At 38.1% G+C, this 21,337-nt stretch overlaps 1 protein-coding gene across 1 annotated transcript in view; it reads right to left on the reverse strand.

Moving 5' to 3' along the window:
- Nucleotides 1–1,552: 1,552 nt before the first annotated feature.
- The window catches only part of LOC144527355 (glucocorticoid receptor-like), a 74,101-nt gene continuing 54,316 nt past the window's right edge, over nucleotides 1,553–21,337 (reverse strand). The window contains exons 5-10 of the mRNA XM_078265296.1: nucleotides 16,985–17,101; nucleotides 11,696–11,914; nucleotides 8,213–8,357; nucleotides 6,102–6,232; nucleotides 3,558–3,715; nucleotides 1,553–3,068 (exon numbers count right to left, since the gene is read on the reverse strand). Coding sequence (XP_078121422.1) covers nucleotides 2,916–3,068; nucleotides 3,558–3,715; nucleotides 6,102–6,232; nucleotides 8,213–8,357; nucleotides 11,696–11,914; nucleotides 16,985–17,101 — 923 coding nt within the window. The 3' untranslated portion in view covers nucleotides 1,553–2,915. The remainder of the gene's footprint in view (nucleotides 3,069–3,557; nucleotides 3,716–6,101; nucleotides 6,233–8,212; nucleotides 8,358–11,695; nucleotides 11,915–16,984; nucleotides 17,102–21,337) is intronic.

Below are 21,337 nucleotides of genomic sequence, written 5' to 3' on the forward strand. Positions count from 1 at the left end.
TTCAGGGTAAATGGTTGAAAATCTGTACGGAGGACATTTTAAGCAGAGGGGCCTGGCAGTTACAAGAAATACTAAGGATAACGAAGGAGGGGAGAGGGGGGCAATGTACAACTGCACTGTTAATGTACTTTCCTTTACAAACATAATTTTCATATTAAGTGTAAACCAGATGTTGACCTCCTCCACCTGTTTGACAACAGTAGATATTACTGCTTACCTTGCAATTTCAAAAATACAATATTTTGTGCATCTCAACAACAAAAATCATCAATCATAAACTTAACTTGGATGATAACAATCAGTACTTTTAAGCTGGTGTAGGTGTGACACTGAACAAAGATCTTTCTCATAAATGAGCACTCTCCAGCAAAGTAAAAAAAAAAAAACAATGTTGAATCTTAACTGAATAATCACTCTTTTACATCTCCAGGAAAAGACTTATAAAAACTTGATATAACATTTGGCACTAGTGGAATACATCCAAGTGATGAAGTCACTCATAGCCTGAGCATTGATTCACAAATATTGGGACCAAACTGCATCTTCTTCCAAAATTATTTCAATTAAGGAGGTGAAATCTTGTTCCATCAATTATGGGTGTATCTATTTTTACATCTCATATACAAAACAAATATATGTATGTATGTATGTATATATATTTAATTACCTTTTCAGCCATGTTGAGCTCAACAACTTAATAACCCCACTTCCCATGCAAACAATTTGAGGTGAAGCTGATTAAAAGGTATATATTTCATCTAAAATGGTATTTTGAGTGAAACAATATTTTTGTCACAAATAATGTGTTTTTTTGTTTACCTTTTAGGAGTACTACATATGTTCATGATACCTTATTTTGAAAATCAAACCAATCTATTACTCCCGTTGGTTACAACATACACCATGAAATAATTTCCATTCCCATTTGACCTTACTGGGATTGGCCAGGTAAGTCCCCATTTTAAAGTAAAGTTGTATGAAACCATTTACTGAAACTAGAACCTTAGCGTAAAAGCAGCTGGCAGTGAAAGGATGATTTTAACTTTAAGCCAGGTTTGCTTGAATCATTACCGCTATGTATTAACACACAGATGTCTTGGATGTTTCTTTCAAAGGCAATTTACTTTTAAAAAAACAATAAATGCGATTGCATCTGAATAAATTGCAAAAGTTTGTAAACAAATTTGATTCCAATTAACAACTCACTGATTATACCGAGATCTAAAAACATGTTTAAGTCAGTAATTCTGCCCCGAAATATTACAAATCAGATAAGTCTCGTTTATTCCAGTAGTGTCCATTTACCACCAATGTGGTTGTCTTATAAGCTTGTAAAAGTATTTGGATGTGTATTCAACAGTATATGTGTTCAATCTGGGTACTGTAACTTTGTATAACAATGGATGGATGGATGGATGGATGGATACTTTTTGGGAGATGCAGTATATATATATATATATATATATATATATATATATATATACTATATATATACACATATATATATATATATATACACATATACATACATACATACATATATATATATATATATATATATATATATATATATACTCTACATGAGAAAAAGAGACGCACATAAATTGTGTTTTGGGACATGAACAGCATTTTTTGTCTTTTTTCTGTGAATTTGAAAATGTGAAATGAAGCTATTTCAAACTGCTCTATGCATTTCTAATCTGTACCATAGGCTGCCTTCCTTACATGCATATCTGGGGATCAGGACAAAAAAAACGGCTGCTTGGAGAGAAAGCTGCCAGCGTTGAAAAACAAAAACAGAAACAATATGTCAAAGTTAGATTCTTATGCAAAAGAAAAAACACCATTCAGAGAGGATGGCTATGAAGAGCATTAATAGCTAAAAGGCACTGTTTTTCCCTTCTCAGTTAAATCCTGTGTACACTTTTGTTGAGTGAATGTGTCTGTGAATTCTTTGAATGTTTGTGTGTGTGTGTGTAAGCGTGACTTTTGCATGAGTGGTCAAAAATGCGTGTCTGCATAAAATAAATGAATAAATTCCTAGAGCGTTTCTTCCATTGGTCAGGTATATGAAACTGATGCATATCATTTCAGAAATGATAACTGATTCACAGCTGAAAACTGTTAGTCCTCAATGTCCTTGGGTCCAGAAGAAAACATATTTTTCCATTTGTTTTTGTGTTTTTGTTTATCCCCTTCATCACCAACAGTCCTCTGGAAACCACAACAAGTGAACTCTCACTACATTCACATTGGAGCTATGGAGGGCAAGAAGAGACAAGCGGGGCAGATGAGCAGAGGTACAGTGGGCTTGAACTTGGAAGGGGCTTCAATAGGTTTCTAATCCAGCGAGTTGGACAGTATATAAGGTGTCATGTTGAGGGTGGAAAGGTGTTTCCAGGTGTTGGCTCGTCAGTAAAAACAGTAATAAAACACTGGAGTCAGGAGAGAGTAAGAAGCAGGCAGCCAACAAAAGAAACAGCATTAGAAACCTGTTGACAGGGCCCTGGACGGAGGAGGGGGTAAGGGGGCTAGAAAAATAAAAAATAGATTGCCTAAAATGCATCCTGCCCACAGGACATTCAGAGCCAACACATTTTCCCTGGAGAACAATTTCTTCTTGGTTAGCCAAGAGGAAGGGCTACAGGTCGGTGGTAGGGTGTTTTACCGAAATTTGGCCCAACCTGGGACCAGATTGGGAGGTGTGAGGCCACAGGTATCGTGCTCCATGATAAGGCTGAATGGCTGAGGCTTGGATGGGCATGGCAGAACTCCTAGAGAGGGCCTGGGAAAACAGAGGAATCAAATGTGATGGGGGAGGCAGGACAAGCAAAGGCTTAGGGCGAAAGCTTGGGGCCCCAGAGAGGTACACGGGCAGGGCAGGATTTAAGGCATTGCTTCACAGTTTAAGGCAGTCATTTCTGATGAAACAGCAGAGGCTTGACGCTCCCGTCTTTGAATTTTGGTATCTGGTTGGTGATGATCTCTGCCAGCATCTCCGGGAATTCCACACTGAAGGTTTTATTCACAAAGGTGTAGAAACAGATCTGGAGAAGACCCTTGACCATCTGGAGGAGACATCCAGGGGGGGACAAAGACAAAGAGTCAGATTAGGATATAAAAACATGTTTTTTTTATTTGCAGGATATTCTTAAATTAGCCTTGATTCTATATACAGTAGGTATTCTCTTCTGCAATAAAGAGGCTTTACAGAGAGCAATTGGTACAGAGAACAGAGAGTGCTTGTAACAAATTTGACTGGAACATACAGTAATGCACTGGATCTATGTGTGTATTCTACAGGGTTTTACTCTAATCAGCATGGTGCAGGGAACTCAGTGGAACTCCTAGTTATTGATGCACTTGAACCGCAAGATATGAAATAAAAAGCCTGGCTGGAATGAAAAAAAAGAAGCCATGGTACACTTGAAAAATAATGCTATACACACATCTGCTTTCCAATCTATAATATGTAACAAATCTTATATAAAACAAAGAAAAGGAAAAAACTAAAGCATGCAGTATATATCAGTGAGTGTGTGTGTGTTTTCTCTCACCTCCTGCATGGAGTCCAGTAGCTTAGTTAGCTGGTAGAAACGCTGCCAGTTCTGACTAGCATTCTCCTCTCTCTTGACGATGGCTTTTCCCAGCTCCTTGATGTACATCATCCTGATCTCATCAAAAACTGCCTGGCTCATCAGGCCTTCTTTTGGTACTGCACGCACGCACACACACACACACACACACACACACACACACACACACACACACACACATCAGTGTGACTTGAAAATAACTAACTACAAAATGTTTTTTGTAGTTAGAGCACCTCACAACATCAGTGGAATCCTTTATAACAGCAAATTAACTAGTTTAAAATCCTATCTGGACATTGTTGTCTGATATTAGGCTGGCAGGTAACACAGAAGCACCCAAATGTTTTCATGTCAATAAAACTCCAAATAAATCCACATTAGACCAAGAACACAACTTTAATACCCTGTCAGAGGAAGTTATGAATTTTGTTTATGTCTATAAATGCACTGTGTCTCTGCTGTTGGTGAGTTAAAGCAGTCTTTTTTATCTTTTTGCCTTATTTTCAATAGAAGAAAAAATTGATTGTACGTGCACTGAATACCTTACAATGTACCCATGTAATTAGCATGTAGACATTTATATATATATGCTCTGCCATCTGCACTGCTGGTTATGTGAACAGCTGGTTATGCACATTTAAACATCTGTCTCAAACTGAAAATCCATCAGTATGTTGCTATTTGTGTTAGTCTGTTCTTTACTCTGTTCTCTGCTGCAAAAAACAGCGCAGGACATTCATACTTCATTAAAACTTACTGTGTGGGACCCCAACAGGGACCCTTAGGAGACACTGGCTAAACACACACAGATGCATGCACGCACCTCCTAACCAGAATGCTGTAGGCAGTGGAAAATATGCAAAACTAAAACGTAACATCAATAGCTACTGTGTGTTCCCGTACTGGTGTGGCCTGGATGAGAATCTAAGAGGAGCAGTAAATGTTTGGACACACACCTCATAAAAATCTCAACCTCTGCAAGTACAATGTAATTCAAACAACACACAGTGACGATTTTAACTGGCCTGGTCACTGCTAAAAAAGCTAAAAACCACAAAAACATAAATATGCAGTTGTCATAACAACCATGTCAACATATCACAGACTCCTCGTCAGTCTGGTGCCTGGCATTGGGCCCAGACAAAGCCGAGTAACTGGCCTAGCGATTATGCAAAGCCACAGAGGGCAGGATCGGGGTGAAATACTGTCCGATTTACATAATCAGATAAATGGGAGATACAGCAGTGCAAGTGCTACCTGGCCTCTTCATTATGCATGTTCAGGTTTGGCCGAGTGAGTAAGAGTAAAGACAGATTGCTTTTCCTGCTCTCTGCTCTGAATTATTTAGTATAAAATAACTACATGTGTTATTTTTATTTAACAGAGCTTAGGGTGTCAGTAGAAAAGAGCTATTATGACCCATTTGTGTGTGTTTTTTAAATAATTAAAAGTTATGTGGTGCAGATGTTAACTCTGCTGAAACTGAAGTCTGTCTTTTGAACTTAACTCGTATGTTTAACAGTAAATTGTACCATCGACTTTAATTTTCACTCACATGCATGAAAAATTATAAAAACAGCTCAAAGCAGTTAGTATTTCCATCCCTGAGGGGAACAGATGGAAATAGCTCTCAGGTATGAAAATGCAAGCAGGGCTCAGTATGGAAATGTCATTTCCTCTGAATAACAAGCAAATCGCCTCTAAAGTGGATCCCTTTCCCTGTCATTCACAGAGAATAAGGCGGAAGAATGAATTCTCTCCTCCTCAGCAAATATTAATTACATAATGGTGATAATAATACTTTTATATTGCTTTTATCATGCTGGAGATTTGAAAGGTACTAATTACATAGCTGGACTTACACTGTCATTTTACCACAGGCTCTTCAGAAAGAACGGACAGTAAAGGCTGCTGAACATTTAACCTGTATGCTCTACCAGTAAGAGTCCCTTCTCTAACGGCCTTCACTAATACAGTATATACATAGAGTACTTAGAGTAACTCAAGAAAAACACTGCCAACTAATTTAAAGAGATTAGAATCAGAGAAGTGGTGTTATCCACCTTTTTTTGAACACAATTCTGGGTCTTGAAGTAAACACACTTGTCATTGTAACTGCAGGTGTTACCAAATCAACCAGGACTGAAACCATAAGGATTGTACCTCAAACTTTACTCACAAAGCTAAAATAATCACAGGACACCACACACGACATGTGAAGGCGTGTGTGGTAGACGTTTTCACTTATTCATCCTCATCAATACTGCTTAACTTTGAGTATAAATCTGCATTTGCGATGCAGTTTGTCTCCATGCCACCCAACATACTACCCTTCTATGACAAAGTGAGCCTACCTCACAATGCAATGAAAAAGCTGAGCAGTGAAACATAGGTGATACAATGGAAAAGTGATTTTGAGATCTGTTTAAATCCCAGAATAACTGCATGTTCCTGACGTTTAAAAAAACGCTGCTGTGATTTTTCAATGTCAGTGTGTTTAATTACCTGTACTGAGCAGTAACAGGACCTTCATGCACAGGTACTCGTCATAGGACACCTGCAGTCTGACAAACTCATTACAAATTTTCAGCATCTGCTCACACTGGTCGTTCATGAAGGGCAACTTCATACGTTCTCTGAAAGGAGGGAGAAGGAAAGAAAGGGCAAGGGAAAAAGTAGAGATGAGGGAGAAGTGTAGAACATCGGGAGACAGCGGGGGAATAAACAAGGAAAACAAAGACATATAGATTAGACTTAAGCTCTTTCATTCATCCTGTTATTCAATTCTAAATAAATAGCCCCAGCAGGGATGCCCTACAACCGAGCAGGGGGATACCGGACTGTTAAATCAGTCCTGATGGATTTTCACACCTCACTTCCACTAACACACAGCCCACATTACTTTCTACCTCTAAAATCAATACAGCACACTCTCCTGATACAAAGCCTTGGGTTTAGAGCCTTCTATTCATTCTGACCATCTGCAGTGCTACCGGCAACGACTTCTTCACCTTTCATATTTATTTTTACCCCTCTCTGAGTTCAACTGTCCGTTGAGAGTGGCTCTTCACAGACCAGGCCTACCCTTTCCATGTATTTCCAATAAAGAGGATGAGCTGTTAGCAGACTGTCAGAAGCAAGAGCTCAGTGTTTGTTGCACTTTTGCCACTCACTACAAAGTGTAAAAAACATCTGGGCAAGAGAACACTGCACTTCTGACAAGTTCTAAATGGTTCCATCAGTCTACTGTAACTTAAAAACAAGAGTCATGACCAGAACCCCCGCCAAGTACAGTATTTAGCAGACCAAAGAAATGTGTCAATAGCACAAAGTATTGAAAATGATTGTTGAAATGTTGTCCTTTCATCCAATATGTCTTGACTGAAATCATAATTTAGCAAACATACTGCATTTTATTTAGACTTTTGTATAGAAACATGTTTACGTTCTTCAAAGTAAGGTACTGAAACTCAGATACTGTATCACATTGGTACCAATATGGAAAGTTTGGAATGATACCCACCCCTACATGAAAGCTGTAGTTGTTGAATATTAATAAAATAATCACTCTCTCTTGGTTAAAACGATAAGGTGATCACCAATGTGTGAAGAGGTTTGACGGACTAACATCAAAGATAATGGATAATGTTTCACCTCCGCAAGTATTTAAAATGTGACCTGTGCTATAAGAACAGAGACGAGCTTCTGCCTGGTCACTGCTAAAAAAGGGACGACTGATAAGCACAGAGACTTCTAAGCACAATCAATTTCTGCGGTCAGTGAGTCTTTAAGTAATGTGGCTTTGTAATTAACATACCGCAGTGGTACCTGAGCTGTCTCCCTGTAGCTTCAAGGTAGCACAAAAGGTTATTTACTGTATGATATCCGTAATATCAAAAACTGTAAAATGAGAATTTCATTATCTGGGGTTTTGTGACACTTATTGTACATAGTTTTGGTATTATAACAAAAACTGATACAATTATCTGGATGAAATTAACAATGTATTACTTTTTCTCCCTTAAACTTAAAGGAATATAATATCAATGTTTCGGAAAATGCACATCAGGTTTTTTATTTTGGAAGTTAGAAGATCAATACACCGGGAGGCAATTAGCTTAGCTTAGCATAAAGACTGGAAGCAGGGGGAAACAGCAAGCTGGCTCTGTCTTAGGTCAGCAACAAATACTTAAAGCACGTAACTCCCTGTAAAACCACAAATGTAGTTTTTAGGGATTAAACCCATAACATACATGTTAATTAGTGTGCTTTAAAGGTTATTGTAGACATATTCTTAAATGTTTGACAGAGCCTGGCTAGCTGTTCTCCCCTGCTTCCAGTTTTTATGCTAAGCTAGCTGGCAAATAAGCCTTCAGTTCCCCTGTACTGTACCACAGCCTTTGTCTCATACTGTAACTCCACCGTTGGCCTGAGGAGGGTGCAGACAGCCATGTGCTTCCTGTGATATACGTGGTGTCAACGACTGCTATTTTTAATCTGATTTAACAATTTAACGCAAGAAACCACAATTGCCACAATTGCAATATACTGTAGGTGCAGCGCCTAAAGCCAATGACGTGACTTCTATTCTAGCCAATCTGAATCATGGTACACACTTGTTGATGACGAGATCAGGGGCGAAGCAGAGCATGGTACCGTTACACTGCTCATAGGACCTCCAACCGAGACTGAAGGACATGAGGAAGAGCCAGGAACATTGCAGCAATGTCATCTGGTCATCCAGGTGCAGGTTGCGGAAACCTAGAAAAGTCAGATAAAGGGTTAGAAATAGAAACATTTTTACATTTGAGCATTGAGTAGTTCTTTAAATATCATTGGTCAACTTATTTTTCAAAACATTGCAAGATGATAATGATTTACTGTATTAGGGTGAAGGCTGCCTGTAATACGATTCACCTATTCTGTCTGTATTATTAAAAAGCACAGCATAAGAAAAAGTAATCGCTCAATACATCATTAAAATATAAGCTTTGCTTATACAAACACAAATTGGAATTAAATGTAGTTCAGTCGTTTCCACACTGTCAAAACTATAAAAGTGGAACAGCACATGAAAAGTGCTTTCACATTAGGGACTGTTTGTTATTTATTTAAGGGGCCACCGGAGGAGTTTTGGGACCTTTAGCCAAAAAAGACATGACCCTCCCCTCGCCAGTAAAAAAATGTCTAAGACCCTCCAAAACGATTTGGAAAAAAAGCATGACCCTCAATTTATCAATACGTTCTGTACTGGTTTGCGTTTGGCAAATATATACAGATTTCCATTGTTTGTTTTTTTTACAGCTATGACATATGAGACTAAACCTCTGCATTCTGATCTCATGCATCCCACTCCTCTGTTATGGTGTAGTGGCCATTTCAGTAGATTTACTCACTAACATTGTTGTGGAAACAAAATAAGCATGGAAACTAAATGCACAATTCCTGCATTACTTCAAATACTAAGTTACTCCTCTAGTAAACTAGTATTCACATGAAATAAAACAATAAAATATTGAGACCATTCAGCAAGGCACTCTGGGTAATATTCAACACACAAACTGGTTGCTATGGACTCGTCACTAGGCTTTCTCCAATTCGCCGTTTAAACAAAGTGGAATAAACGTATAAAAGTCCAAATCTACACAAAACCCGCAATCAATCAGTAAGCTGACATCAAATGTGGCATTTAGGAAACCTTTATTGCAACCTTGTAACGGTAAGATGTCCAGACATAGTACAACAGCCATTTTCGTTTTTTACGTCCTGCTGCTCCCATCGTCAGCCAGGTAATATTTTTTTTACTAAAGCAGTATATGAAATCTGATGTATTACCTACCACCATTTAGTTGTTTTGTGTTATTTAAGATATTTATAAAATATCTGATCATGCCAGAATTATTCCACTAATTTTTTAAACAATGCAATTATCCGTTTCAACCACCAGGGAGGCAGCTCCCCCTGCCCCATATGTCTATGCCCTGCCCCACAGCAAACTCATGGGTCAGACCCATCTGGTAGCGAAGGAGGGCCGAGACTGAGAGAGCTACATGGAGCTACATGGAAAAATATGTACCAAACAAACCACTTTGAAAATTTGCTGTTTCATGAATACACAAGCTGTGTGACCCGCCCCCCCCCTGGACTGAAAAATGTTGGATGACCCTCCCCTCAGCAAAGAATAAAAAGACACGACCCTCCCCTATTTTCCTCCGGTGGTCCATTCCATAAATACCGAACGGTCCCTTACATTTGTTATGCTTTGCTACGTAACCTTCACTACCTCACTAGCTGCCAGCTGTGGACAATGCACACACTAAAAGATTGGAGACAGATTTGTCCCTCATCATACTGTCACAGACAGAGAAATCTCAGCAAAGAAGCTAATGTTAAAGTTTTGTTGAGAGGTTTTCTCTGAAACATCTGATCTTAAATAGTTGGAGTGACCAATAGCAACAGTGAGAAGCGAATATCTCCAAGCAAATACTTGGAGCGATTATCAAGTCATGTGCCTTCTTTCTCCTGATTAGAAACTATCATGGGTGGTTAGAATTCCAAACTATTTGTTTCAGACATTCATTCAATATATTCAGACTTTCATTCAATATATTCAAACTTTCATTCAATATATTCAAACTTTCATCAATATATTCAGACTTTCATTCAATATATTCAACGTTCATTCAATATAAACAAGGTTCATTCAACATATTCTGACTTTCATTCAATATATTCAAACTTTCATTCAATATATTCAAACTTTCATCAATATATTCAGACTTTCATTCAATATATTCAACGTTCATTCAATATAAACAAGGTTCATTCAACATATTCAGACTTTCATTCAATATATTCAAACTTTCATTCAATATATTCAAACTTTCATCAATATATTCAGACTTTCACTCAATATATTCAAACTTTCATTCAATATATTCAACGTTCATTCAATATAAACAAGGTTCATTCAACATATTCATACTTTCATTCAATATATTCAAACTTTATATATATATATATATATATATATATATAAAATAATTTCCTAAACGGCATGCCATAATACATACATACATATATATATATATATATATATATATATATATATATATATATATATATATATATACACACATACATATATATATATATATATATATATATATAAACTGCAGCTACTGTATGAGGAAAAGTCAATCTTTAATGGACACATGCAAAACTATTACCTTTAAATGTCAAGATGACACTGACAATACATACAGTAATTTGAATTACTTTGAGATGAAAAAGGGAACTTAAACATTTTCTTTACAGAGATAATGATTTAAGCGGGTTGTAAGAACATCTTTATGCACATTCCAAAAGATATTAACCTTGGTGATGACCTGATCAAAATCAAAGTGCTTTGGAGGGGTTGGCTTTCAAAAGTAACTTTTTCTTTGATAAGACACCACTGTACTGTTCTTCTGTCTGTAATTATGGATTCAGCCATTACAGAGGTCACACTTTTATTACATGGATGCTCTTTGGCTCCACTGCCAAGAGGAATAATGTCGGGGGTTGGGGGGATAACCATGATCAAATCAGCTACATGGCTCCTTCTGTATCTGTATGATTCCACTTTATCAGCTGGAAGCTGCAGTCTAAATCTAAAGAGCCATCAATGTTATTCATCTGACTAGAATAATGTCATTAACACCTGTTTTAACCACTAGAAGAAACATTGTGACATTTTGAATTATGGTTTCTTTCAAGCTAACTTGCGGCCACTCATGATATTTAGTTTCATTGAGGAACGCTAACAATGCTGACAAGCACATGATTGGTTAACTTAAGGGCAAAAGTGAAAGCTATGCCATTGTGCACTTAACCACTCATCAAACTGCAAGCTTTCCATTTGATCTAAAAGTGATGTAATTTCCTCTACCAGCTGCATGTATTAAAAGTTACAAATGACTTCATTTTCCATCAGTGTCTCGGCCCACTTTACTACACAATAGTCTCAACTACAAGCTGGAAATACTCCCACTGACACACTTTGCTTGAAAATCTAAACCAAACCAAAGGCAACACATGGTAAGGAGCTTTTTTGTTACCTGGCAGGGACTTGGCCCATTTGACTGCAGAGATGACCTGCTGTCCCCCTAGCCTGTTGAGAGTGGTCATCAGCCGCGAGGAGGTGTCAGGCAGTGTGCTGTCATAGCCCGAGTAGATGACCTCTGGCTCAATGGCCTTAAGCATAGACAGCATAGTGGGGACGACTGGGGACGGGTGAGGGGGCCGCGGCACTTTCATCATCTTCTTGTTTTTCCTCGCTGGGGAACGGGGCGGGACAGAGGAGGAGAAAGGGAGGGGAGGAGACATGAAAATGAGAACCAGTGAGTAGTGACAGTCGTGTTTTCTTTTTCAGGCATTAAAGAGATGCTCCTGGTTATTGCGAGTGGGTCATTATTGCAGACTAAACTCTGACAGGGGGATGCAGTCCCTGAATAACACAATACTCTTTAATTCGCAATAATGACTCACTCGCTCTACATTATCCCACTTATGCTACTTACTAAAGACATCAACTCTAACTGTATTTTGTCCCTTAAAATCTGCGAAGTGTCTGCCACAGCTTACTTTTCCCGACATTAACATTTACCTTGTAACGTTACATAATCCATCCCCATACACCGGAGGTAGCTAAAGGCTTTAAAGAGTATAGATGCCTATCAATACATTGTTGCAGGATGGGTGACCGACACCAAGATATGGCACTAGAACAAAAAATATATATACTGTATGTGATAACAGCACATCACCCATGTTATTTTGGTTGTGGTTAAGTCTAGCTTGATCATGCTAGTAGCTAGCGAGTTGTTAGTTAAAGGGCTAACAGCTGGTTAACATTACAGAGTTGAATCATAGAAGATATATTTGTGACATTTGTATTCATAGAAATGAATCAGGATATACACTGGAACACACAGAAGATCTCCGAAATATTTATACAAACTGATTTATCGGGTTAAAAGACAAAATGTATTACATCGCTCTTTATTAGAAATGTTGGAATCAAATCAGCTGTGCTGGTGACGTACGGTAACTAAATCTGTCGATAGAAAAATATTTTTTTTTTTTAGCAGATATCTTAGTTAACAGTAACAAGATTGAGCTAGCTAGCTAAGCAGTTTGGTGTTTATGTGTGCAGGATTTATTGAGTTTGGGAAATCCTACGATCTCTACAAAGCTAACGTTAGCTCAACTGACTGGCTGACTAACGTTAAACAGGGACAGGAAACCGTCTCTGTTGATTGAAGTTCGGATGTATAGTAGCTAAATCTATCCATTAAAAATATATATATATATTTTTAACAGCTATCTTAGTTACAACACGATTGAGCTAGCAAAGCAGTTTTTGTTTATGAGGTATTTATTTAGTTTGGGAAATACTACGATCTCTACAAATCTAACGATAGCTTAAGCTGACTGGCTGACTAAACAGTTACCAGAAATTGTCTCTGTTGCTTGAAGTTGGCCGATGAACTTTCTCCATTGGGATGGAATAAAATTTTAGTCCGGGGTTTCTTATACGAGTGTTACTAGAGTCAAATGCACAGCATATGCCAGGCATATTGTTCTAATGTGTTTCACGTGTCAGTCTATGGGTTGCTATGCTGTGACCTGACAAAAATGGTGGCGACAAATCACTGTGACGTTAGGTGGTCCCTATGAATTCAGAAATAGGAGACCGTAGAATGCTGTGACTGAGCAATCAGAATCCAATATTCAACAAAGGTGTAATAAAATAAGTTAAAGATCAAAGCAGCAAAACACTTTGTCAAAGATTAATAGATGATAGACTTAGGGCGTTTTCACACCTGTAGTTCGTTTGCTTTGGTCCGAATCAGTTGGTGAGTTTGTAAACTTGGAGCGAGTGGACGCAAGAACGTCCACTCCTATTATTGGTCGGATGTGTTTGGGGGCAGGAGCAAGAAAGTAAATACAGGAAGAAGGTCCTGTGTTCTGGACTAGTGCATATTTCTTGCATCTCCATGGTCAAACCAGCTCATTTCATTAAAATGATCAGACATTGTTTCGCGAGAGATGTTACTACGTCTGCTCTGGTCACCGAGACTTCGCTCTGCTCTGCCGGCGTCTGTCTCCAATTTTAGCAGCAGCTGGTTTGACCACGGAGATGCGAGTGACGGATGGCAAGCTTGAACGCAGTCTATTTCTGTGATAGAAACACTGACTGCAAGCTGATACACTTTGCTGCTCTGCTGCATCGCAGATTGCTAAACACACCTGACTACAGGAGACATTAGCTAGTTGGTGCAGTTCAAGGTCGGAACACGTTCTCACCACAAACAAACCGCTCCAGAGTTCGACTGAAAGCGTACCGAGACCACCTCTTCAAGCAGGTCTCGGTACGCTTGTTTGGTCCGCTTTTGGTACGCACCTGAGTGCGAATGCCACGTTGTCACCTGCCCTGACGAACCGCACCAGCGGGACAAACGCACTCTAGTGCGATTCAACCGAACTAAACGTATGAAAGGTGTGAAAGCGCCCTTAGATTATGGTTGCCACCAGAATGAATTTAATGGAGTCATGTATTTCCTCCAGAGAGGTATGTATTGTATGGTATAAATGTACAGACTGCCTACAGAACAAGGAAACAGCCAGATGTTTAACCTAGCAGGCTAACAGAAACTAAAACCCGCATCACTAGGGCTGCAACCAAGTATTATTTTCATTATTAATTATCTGTTATGTTTTTTCTCAATTAATTGATAAATCATTTTGTCCATAAAAAGTCAGAAAATAGTGCAAAAAAACATGTTTGATAATGAGAGGTGAGAGAGCGGACCGGGAAGCATCACCAACCAGATGTTGCATACTTGTGTCGAACAGAAACATGGCTGCCAACAATGTGCATAGAACTTTTGCCTCCCGAGACAGATGGACAGTTGAAAAGGAGGACAAGCTTGTGGAATAATGGCAACAGTGTGAGTACTTTTTTAATGATTGTGCAAGACGTACCAAAACAGAACAGACAAGGAAAAGAGTTGGAGAGATTGAACGTCCACAGTTATGTCTGTGGTCTCCCACTTTTTTTAAATTAGTAATTTTTGTTGTTTCTCTTGAGTGCAACAACAGCAGTAGCAAATTGATGTGTTCTTGTATGAGCACATGTAGACTATCTGGGCATCGTTTTGATATTTTCTCTCACTAAATGTGCAAAACATGTCAGTGGTTGAGAGGTTACCATTTTTTTTTTCTACTCTACCTTTGTTAATTTCCTCTCCAGGCGTTTCTATAGCAACTAAGAGCTTTTCTGGTGGGAGTCTGTCTGCTGATGCGCTGATGTCCATCAAATCCCTCTCCCTGTCTTTCGGTCTATTCCTCTGTTTATTAAACTACTTTCACCTCCATCTGAAAAACACTGCACTGTTTACATGTAATTTCACTCGACACTGACAGCAATTTCATGTCCCAAGTAAGCTGAAATAACGCAACAACCAAGTTCAAAGCACTTAAGCAGTTTTGCTTCACCAGTTGCTTCCCAAGTCCATTTCACTAAACCTTGACTCGCTTAATTGCTGCTCTGTGTCCTAAACGTTTATCCCTGGGAGCACAATTAGGCGAAAGATCACCAGATGATCCAAGGCTGTGGACTTTACAGTGGATTATCAATGTGTGTGAGGAGGTGGCGCTCTCATACTGCCTCGCCTGCATGCCCGCACACATGTATAGAACAGCACAATCGTAGACAATGGCGCGCACACATACACACGTTTACAGTTGAGTGACTAACAACATCCGATCCACACTGCAGCCTTTGTAACTTAAGCTATATTATTGTGGAATATCTGTACACATTCAAGGCTTTCCTTAAGAAGCCCTATTTTCCAGAAAAATATTGGCACTGCACTGGGCTAGAGGCCATTAATTCACTTTCAATATATTTTATTTTAACTTTCTCAAATCCACAGACATCCAAACCTATCTTGAGAAGCATTGTCTTTTAACTACAAGTGAAAATCTCAGATTTTAGAGTAATAATACCACCACAATATTCCTCTGGCAACATAATTATTACATAAGAGGTAAGAGAGAGGAACAGAAAAAAGGTAAAATCTAAGACTTAAGGCAGAGAGCGACTATTTTAGATAAAAATATCAATATAGTAAGTAAAAGAGGTAAAAGTATGTTTCAGTGATGAACACAGTATGAATGTACGACTTACAAGACTGCTGTAATTATCAATGTTATCATCTGACACACATCTGTTAAATCTGTCTTTTCCACTTTCATCCCAGCAAAAACATTTGGTGCACTTTGGGAAAATACAAAAAGCAAGAAGCCAAAATAAAAAAAAAACAGAGCATTTTTGATTTAACATGATTAAACAAATCTCAACTTGCTAAAATGTCTGAACAGACGGGGTATATAAAGTCAGTGTTGTAACAGTAATCTAAATGTGATATGATAGATGACAGACTGATAGATTCATAATAGTTGGAATGCTACAATAACAAATAACTAATATTGACTTCAAGCAATCAGCATTGTGTTTATAGAAGTATTCTTAGGGTATGTATATTATAATTAAGTACAATAAAGTGTTAATCAACATCATGATTCTAAACATTGCAAAGTTTCATTATTCCAGGTATTGTATTTCTCATGAGAATCTTAACAGATAGTCATTTAAGCAGGAGGTGTGGTGACATGACACATTCAAACTAATGTGGCATGCTTACTTTCCATTAACTTGGGTGATGGCGGTTTAGGTAGAAACCAGACATGCACAGGGCCGTAGTGGAAAGAGTGGGTGGCAGCGCCAGATAGCCAATGACATGGCACTCAATACAGTAAAGGGGAGCTACTACTTAAAGACACAGTAACATCAAAAAAGTTCTAATCCTGTGTCTCTTGGTTATATACGTCCAAATAAATAAAAAGTTTTTTATTACGATGACTGCACTCATTTTCTATACATACATTTATCAAATCAAATGTGGCTCCGTTCCTGGGGGCTTGAGTGAATCTCACCCATCATCATCTAAAAACACACTTGACCAGTAGCTCGTGGCAAAAAATTTGGTTAAGCTCTAATTTTTTGTTTCTCCCTCATCCTCCGCCTCCTGATGTAACTAAGTGGGTGAGGAAGGTGTGGGTGGAGGCTAAAAAGTTGCGCCCCTTTTTGAGCAATCCATTTAAATCTGCAGGATTTGATCAAATCCCTGTTGTAACTGTACCCTACTCACATAATCTGTTTCAGTTGGAAATACCTCACATTATGAAAGCTATATCCACTATAACTGCTGTGTCACTGTGACTTTAAAGTCAGTTTTAATGAAACCTAGTCTGATTTAAAGATTGGTCCAACTATTTACCTTCCAAGTTCATTCCAGCTTGAAGACATTTCCTGAAGCGGCAGGCTGGACAGTTCTTCCTGCGGATCTTATCAATGATGCAGTCATTTCTCCCTGCACACAGGTAGTTGTGCTGTCCTGTGAAGGGGATAGGAAGAAGAAGAAGAAGATGGAAAAAATGGAAACATATTAGCTAGCTAAGAAGGTTTGAGAAGGATTAGCCTGAGGAAAACAAACCAGAGATGAAACTGTAATTAACTTAATCTGACAAAGAGGCAGCATTAGATATTTGAAATTATGTGTTGACTCCATCAAAATTTTTAGAAGAAATGTTTGTCAGTGACATACAGCAACGCAATTTATGGTAAACAGGCTCGACCAAACCTCTTATTGCACGGGACTAGTATTACCTGTGGACCTCTAGTAATTTGAAATAATTGCGGAGGTCATCTGTTATCTTAATCCCTTGCTAATCTGTTACAGTATGTCTGTAATTTGTCAAGTAAAAATTCCACTGCAAATTACCTTTGTTAAACACAGAAGGTGTGTGATCATATTAGTTCCGTGCAAATCTGCAGTGTTTTGGGGTTGTATTGGCTGCTTTAGCAATTATAAATGAAAGTTTTTACAGCCTTGACATCATATGCGGGGGATTATGTCAGTAAATTCAGTAAACTACAGCCTTCGCTTATCCTGTGCGAATGCTATGCACGAAACACAGACGTGAGGGGGTAATTTCTAAATCGCAAGAGGTACCCTGGTAATACTAGTCCCATGCGAGTACGGCTTTTGACTTTAATAGTTAGGGATGTTAAAGGATAAAGCTGGTGATACTCTCCATTTCTGTTGTTGGAAACAAATGTGATGAAAAGACCAAAACCAACAATGTCTCTTAATAGTTTCTGACTTTCTTACACTTTTAGCCCGAAGCCCATGTTAATCTTTATAAACTGGTCACAAATATATGATTTCATTCATTTTTTTTTATTTTCTACAGCTGAGCACTGTAGTTTTTAGCAAACATTACTGAAATAGGAGTAAAGAGTATATTTGGTGGGGACTATTTTTTGTTTCGGATTCGATGTGCTAGTGAGTATTTACACGCTACAATACAGCAATGCTACAGTAAACTAAAAAAACCTACTACTCTTAACTAATGTGCAGACAGAGTAAAGGTTCAAGACTATGAGTAGTTTATTCACCGCAGACAGGATCAATGTTATCTTCAGAAGCCTAGCAATTCATTTTGCTCTTATATGCTGATGTGCAATTTCTGGGCAACACTTGTGTCATCTTTGTACCGATATCAGACTGTGGTGCTGTCACAATTTCAAACAGATTTAAATTTGCACTGCTGATGAGTTGGTTGGACCAAAAGACATCCATAGTATTTGTAATAAAGGGAAAACATTCCTGAGAATAAAATGAAAAGTTTTTAAATTAAAGTTAAATACACACAATATCACAGTGTGCAACATTTATTTTATTTTATGTGTGATGTGACCATGTCAGTTCAGTAACATTAGCCTAGGACACAGTGCAACAGTGTCTTGCTTTTATCACTTACTGTACAGTACTTGTGTGGCAGAGCCTGAAGAGTATCACGTGAATCTTATCTTTCCACATAACATAACACATTCTTTTGAGTTCAGACTGAGACATAATCAATCTTATAGACAAAGTTAATAAGATGTCCCGTAGTAGTATGCAAAGCATGCCATGCTCATTTTTTAAGTTTCACTATAACAGTCATTCTATGAAATCCAATGGTCATGATTAACTAGAATCACCTCTGAAGTGCTAGATGAGTCACTAACCCAGCAAAGAACTTCAAATCTGCTGCTGAGAGCATGTTAAACTGTGGAAAACAGATCATAGGCAGCAATTTAGAAAGACTCTAAGGTTTGTTTTAACTTAGCCTTCTCATTTCAACTAATGGATTCCTAAAAGCGGTTTGAGATCCTAGTCCGACAGGGAAACACATGGTGCACTGAAGAAACTATGCAAGTTGCAAAACAGCAGAGAAAGAAATGAGATGCAAGCACACAAAAAGTGTGCAAAAGTTGGCTGGAATGCAGACTGGTTTTTCACTTCTACTCACTCATTGTTTATCAAATTGACAGGTGATCTGTGCTGCATTTAACCTAAAGTTGAACTATTTTCAATTTTTTTAGCTTAAGCTCTGCAACGGAAAAACACCAAATTGCAGCGCTCCCCTATTAGTTGCATTCTTCCAATAAAAAATGTTCACAAGCACTTCTTATTAAGGAGCATATGCCCCTTCTGGGTGACTGGATAACTAAATTATAGCATACTCCCCCATCGCCAATTACTGTAGATATTGAGAGGTAAGATGGAAGGCCTGCTCATTAGTCACTTCTAGTATAATAGCATTACTCATTATAGAGCAGATCTACCCAGCTATCACACTGTGAGTGGCAGAGGATGCAATAAATAACCGCATGGAAACCCTGCCATGTGCAGTCTTTTTATAATCGTGAAACTTGCCACTATATTCTAAATAGATACAGAGATCATTATACTGGATAATACAATAACTATTTGTTACTTGTTCTGCATCTGCCACTCTACAGCAACACTTCATTTATTGTACACATGCACTGAGAAGTTACTGCATGATCGCAAAAAAAACACCATTGGTTAAAACAAGACCTTACACAAAGTCAACAGTGTCTTGACGAAATGCCCTTTGACACATTGTTACTGGTCTTTGAAATATCATGTGTTTGATGCAGCTTTTTGAACTAAAGGGCATTCAATATTACTGCTGGCGCCATTTCATAGAATGTCGAAATAATAAGATACAGGGTGTAATTGTTTTTTTCTGTATCACTCATCCTAGAGGCGCATGGATGATATCAGGATATTGTGCTATACATTTAAAATGATATTCCTAATAAAAAAGTAAGAACAGCCTTTGAATTCCAAAAAGCCTTAAACCTCCTTCATCCTTCCCCTTCGTCCGCTTATCTGGTATCGTGTCGCGGGGGGAGCAGCTCCTTTTACCAATGTCAAAACAGTTTTGAGCATTCATGTGTTTGTGTCTACAAGTAAATTCCATAATAACAGTCTTGTGATCCTTAGCTATTATATGACCAAGCAGTGCAATAATCAAACCAACAAATCACAAGTTAGCTGGACATGCATTCTAGATTCACCACCAATCTCAACAGCTGGCAATCATTGGTGTCAATGTTGACAATAAAAAACCTGATGGAAAATATTTGCTGACCAACATCCTTTTCATGATGAAAATGAGATGACAACTTTGAACCTTTAAAAAAAAAAAAAATCACAAAATGTATTCCAATTACATTAACAAATAAAAACTACAGAGAAAGATGGATAAATAGATACATTTACAGATTTTTAGGACATCTTTCTCATCCTGAATTATGCCACCCAACATCTCTTTAAAATTGAGCAAAATTACTTGACCACGTTTGACCTGCTGTCCCTGCCAGCAATGTCAGCTGACACATTAATGGACCTAATTCATCTACAGTCCCAGTGAAAATGAATTAGGCTGTCAACCGTCAATATTTTCTTGAAGATGTTAACAAAAAGATTAATGTTATCCAATGTTTAAGATACTAAGACAGCGAATAGTATTTTAATAAATAAGAGACTGAATCACTGCAATGCAGGGTCCAGGTAGCTGCAATAATGCCAAGCATGCAGCAAGAATAACGGTGAGTGACCGGCTATGTTTATACAGCCAGAATGTGTTAGTCACACCTACAACACTGCGCGTGTATCATCATAACAACCTAAGACAAAAAATGTATTAATTAAAATTCTTTTTAAACTATTAAATTATATGAACAAGATGAAAGAAAGCCCATACAGGAGACCCAATTGAAAAGGTCCAGGTTTGTGACTCTCATGATTATTTCCATTAAGGCTGAGAAATACAGTTCTGTTCAATGTTAATACCTGTACAGTATTGTTAACAAAATACATTTTAAGTATGTATTTATGTCTGAGCAACCACTGTTCATACATTGTATAATGCTGGCTGTCAGACCTCTGTAACACTGGCCTGTGTAATTACCTTTGTAACAGTGAGTCAGCTCATATTCAGTTACCCTTTATCATGCAGTGCTTTACATTATTTTGCCCTCTTCCTGTTTGCTCACAAGCGAGTGAATACTGAGCCTAATACAGCAGCCTAAACGCATGTACTATGAGCACCAGCAAACACTGAATCTGGGACATCCAAGCAAATGATCAGCTCAGCTTAATGATGCTTTAGAACAGCAGCGCCCTATGTTGGTGTTGGCTGGAGCTAAATAAATTCTGTAATCAAGATGGAACATACATGTCTGTAAATGTACTGGACTTTAACATAGT

The sequence above is a fragment of the Sander vitreus genome, chromosome 13 (genome assembly GCF_031162955.1).
Source record: "Sander vitreus isolate 19-12246 chromosome 13, sanVit1, whole genome shotgun sequence".
NCBI lineage: Eukaryota > Metazoa > Chordata > Actinopteri > Perciformes > Percidae > Sander > Sander vitreus.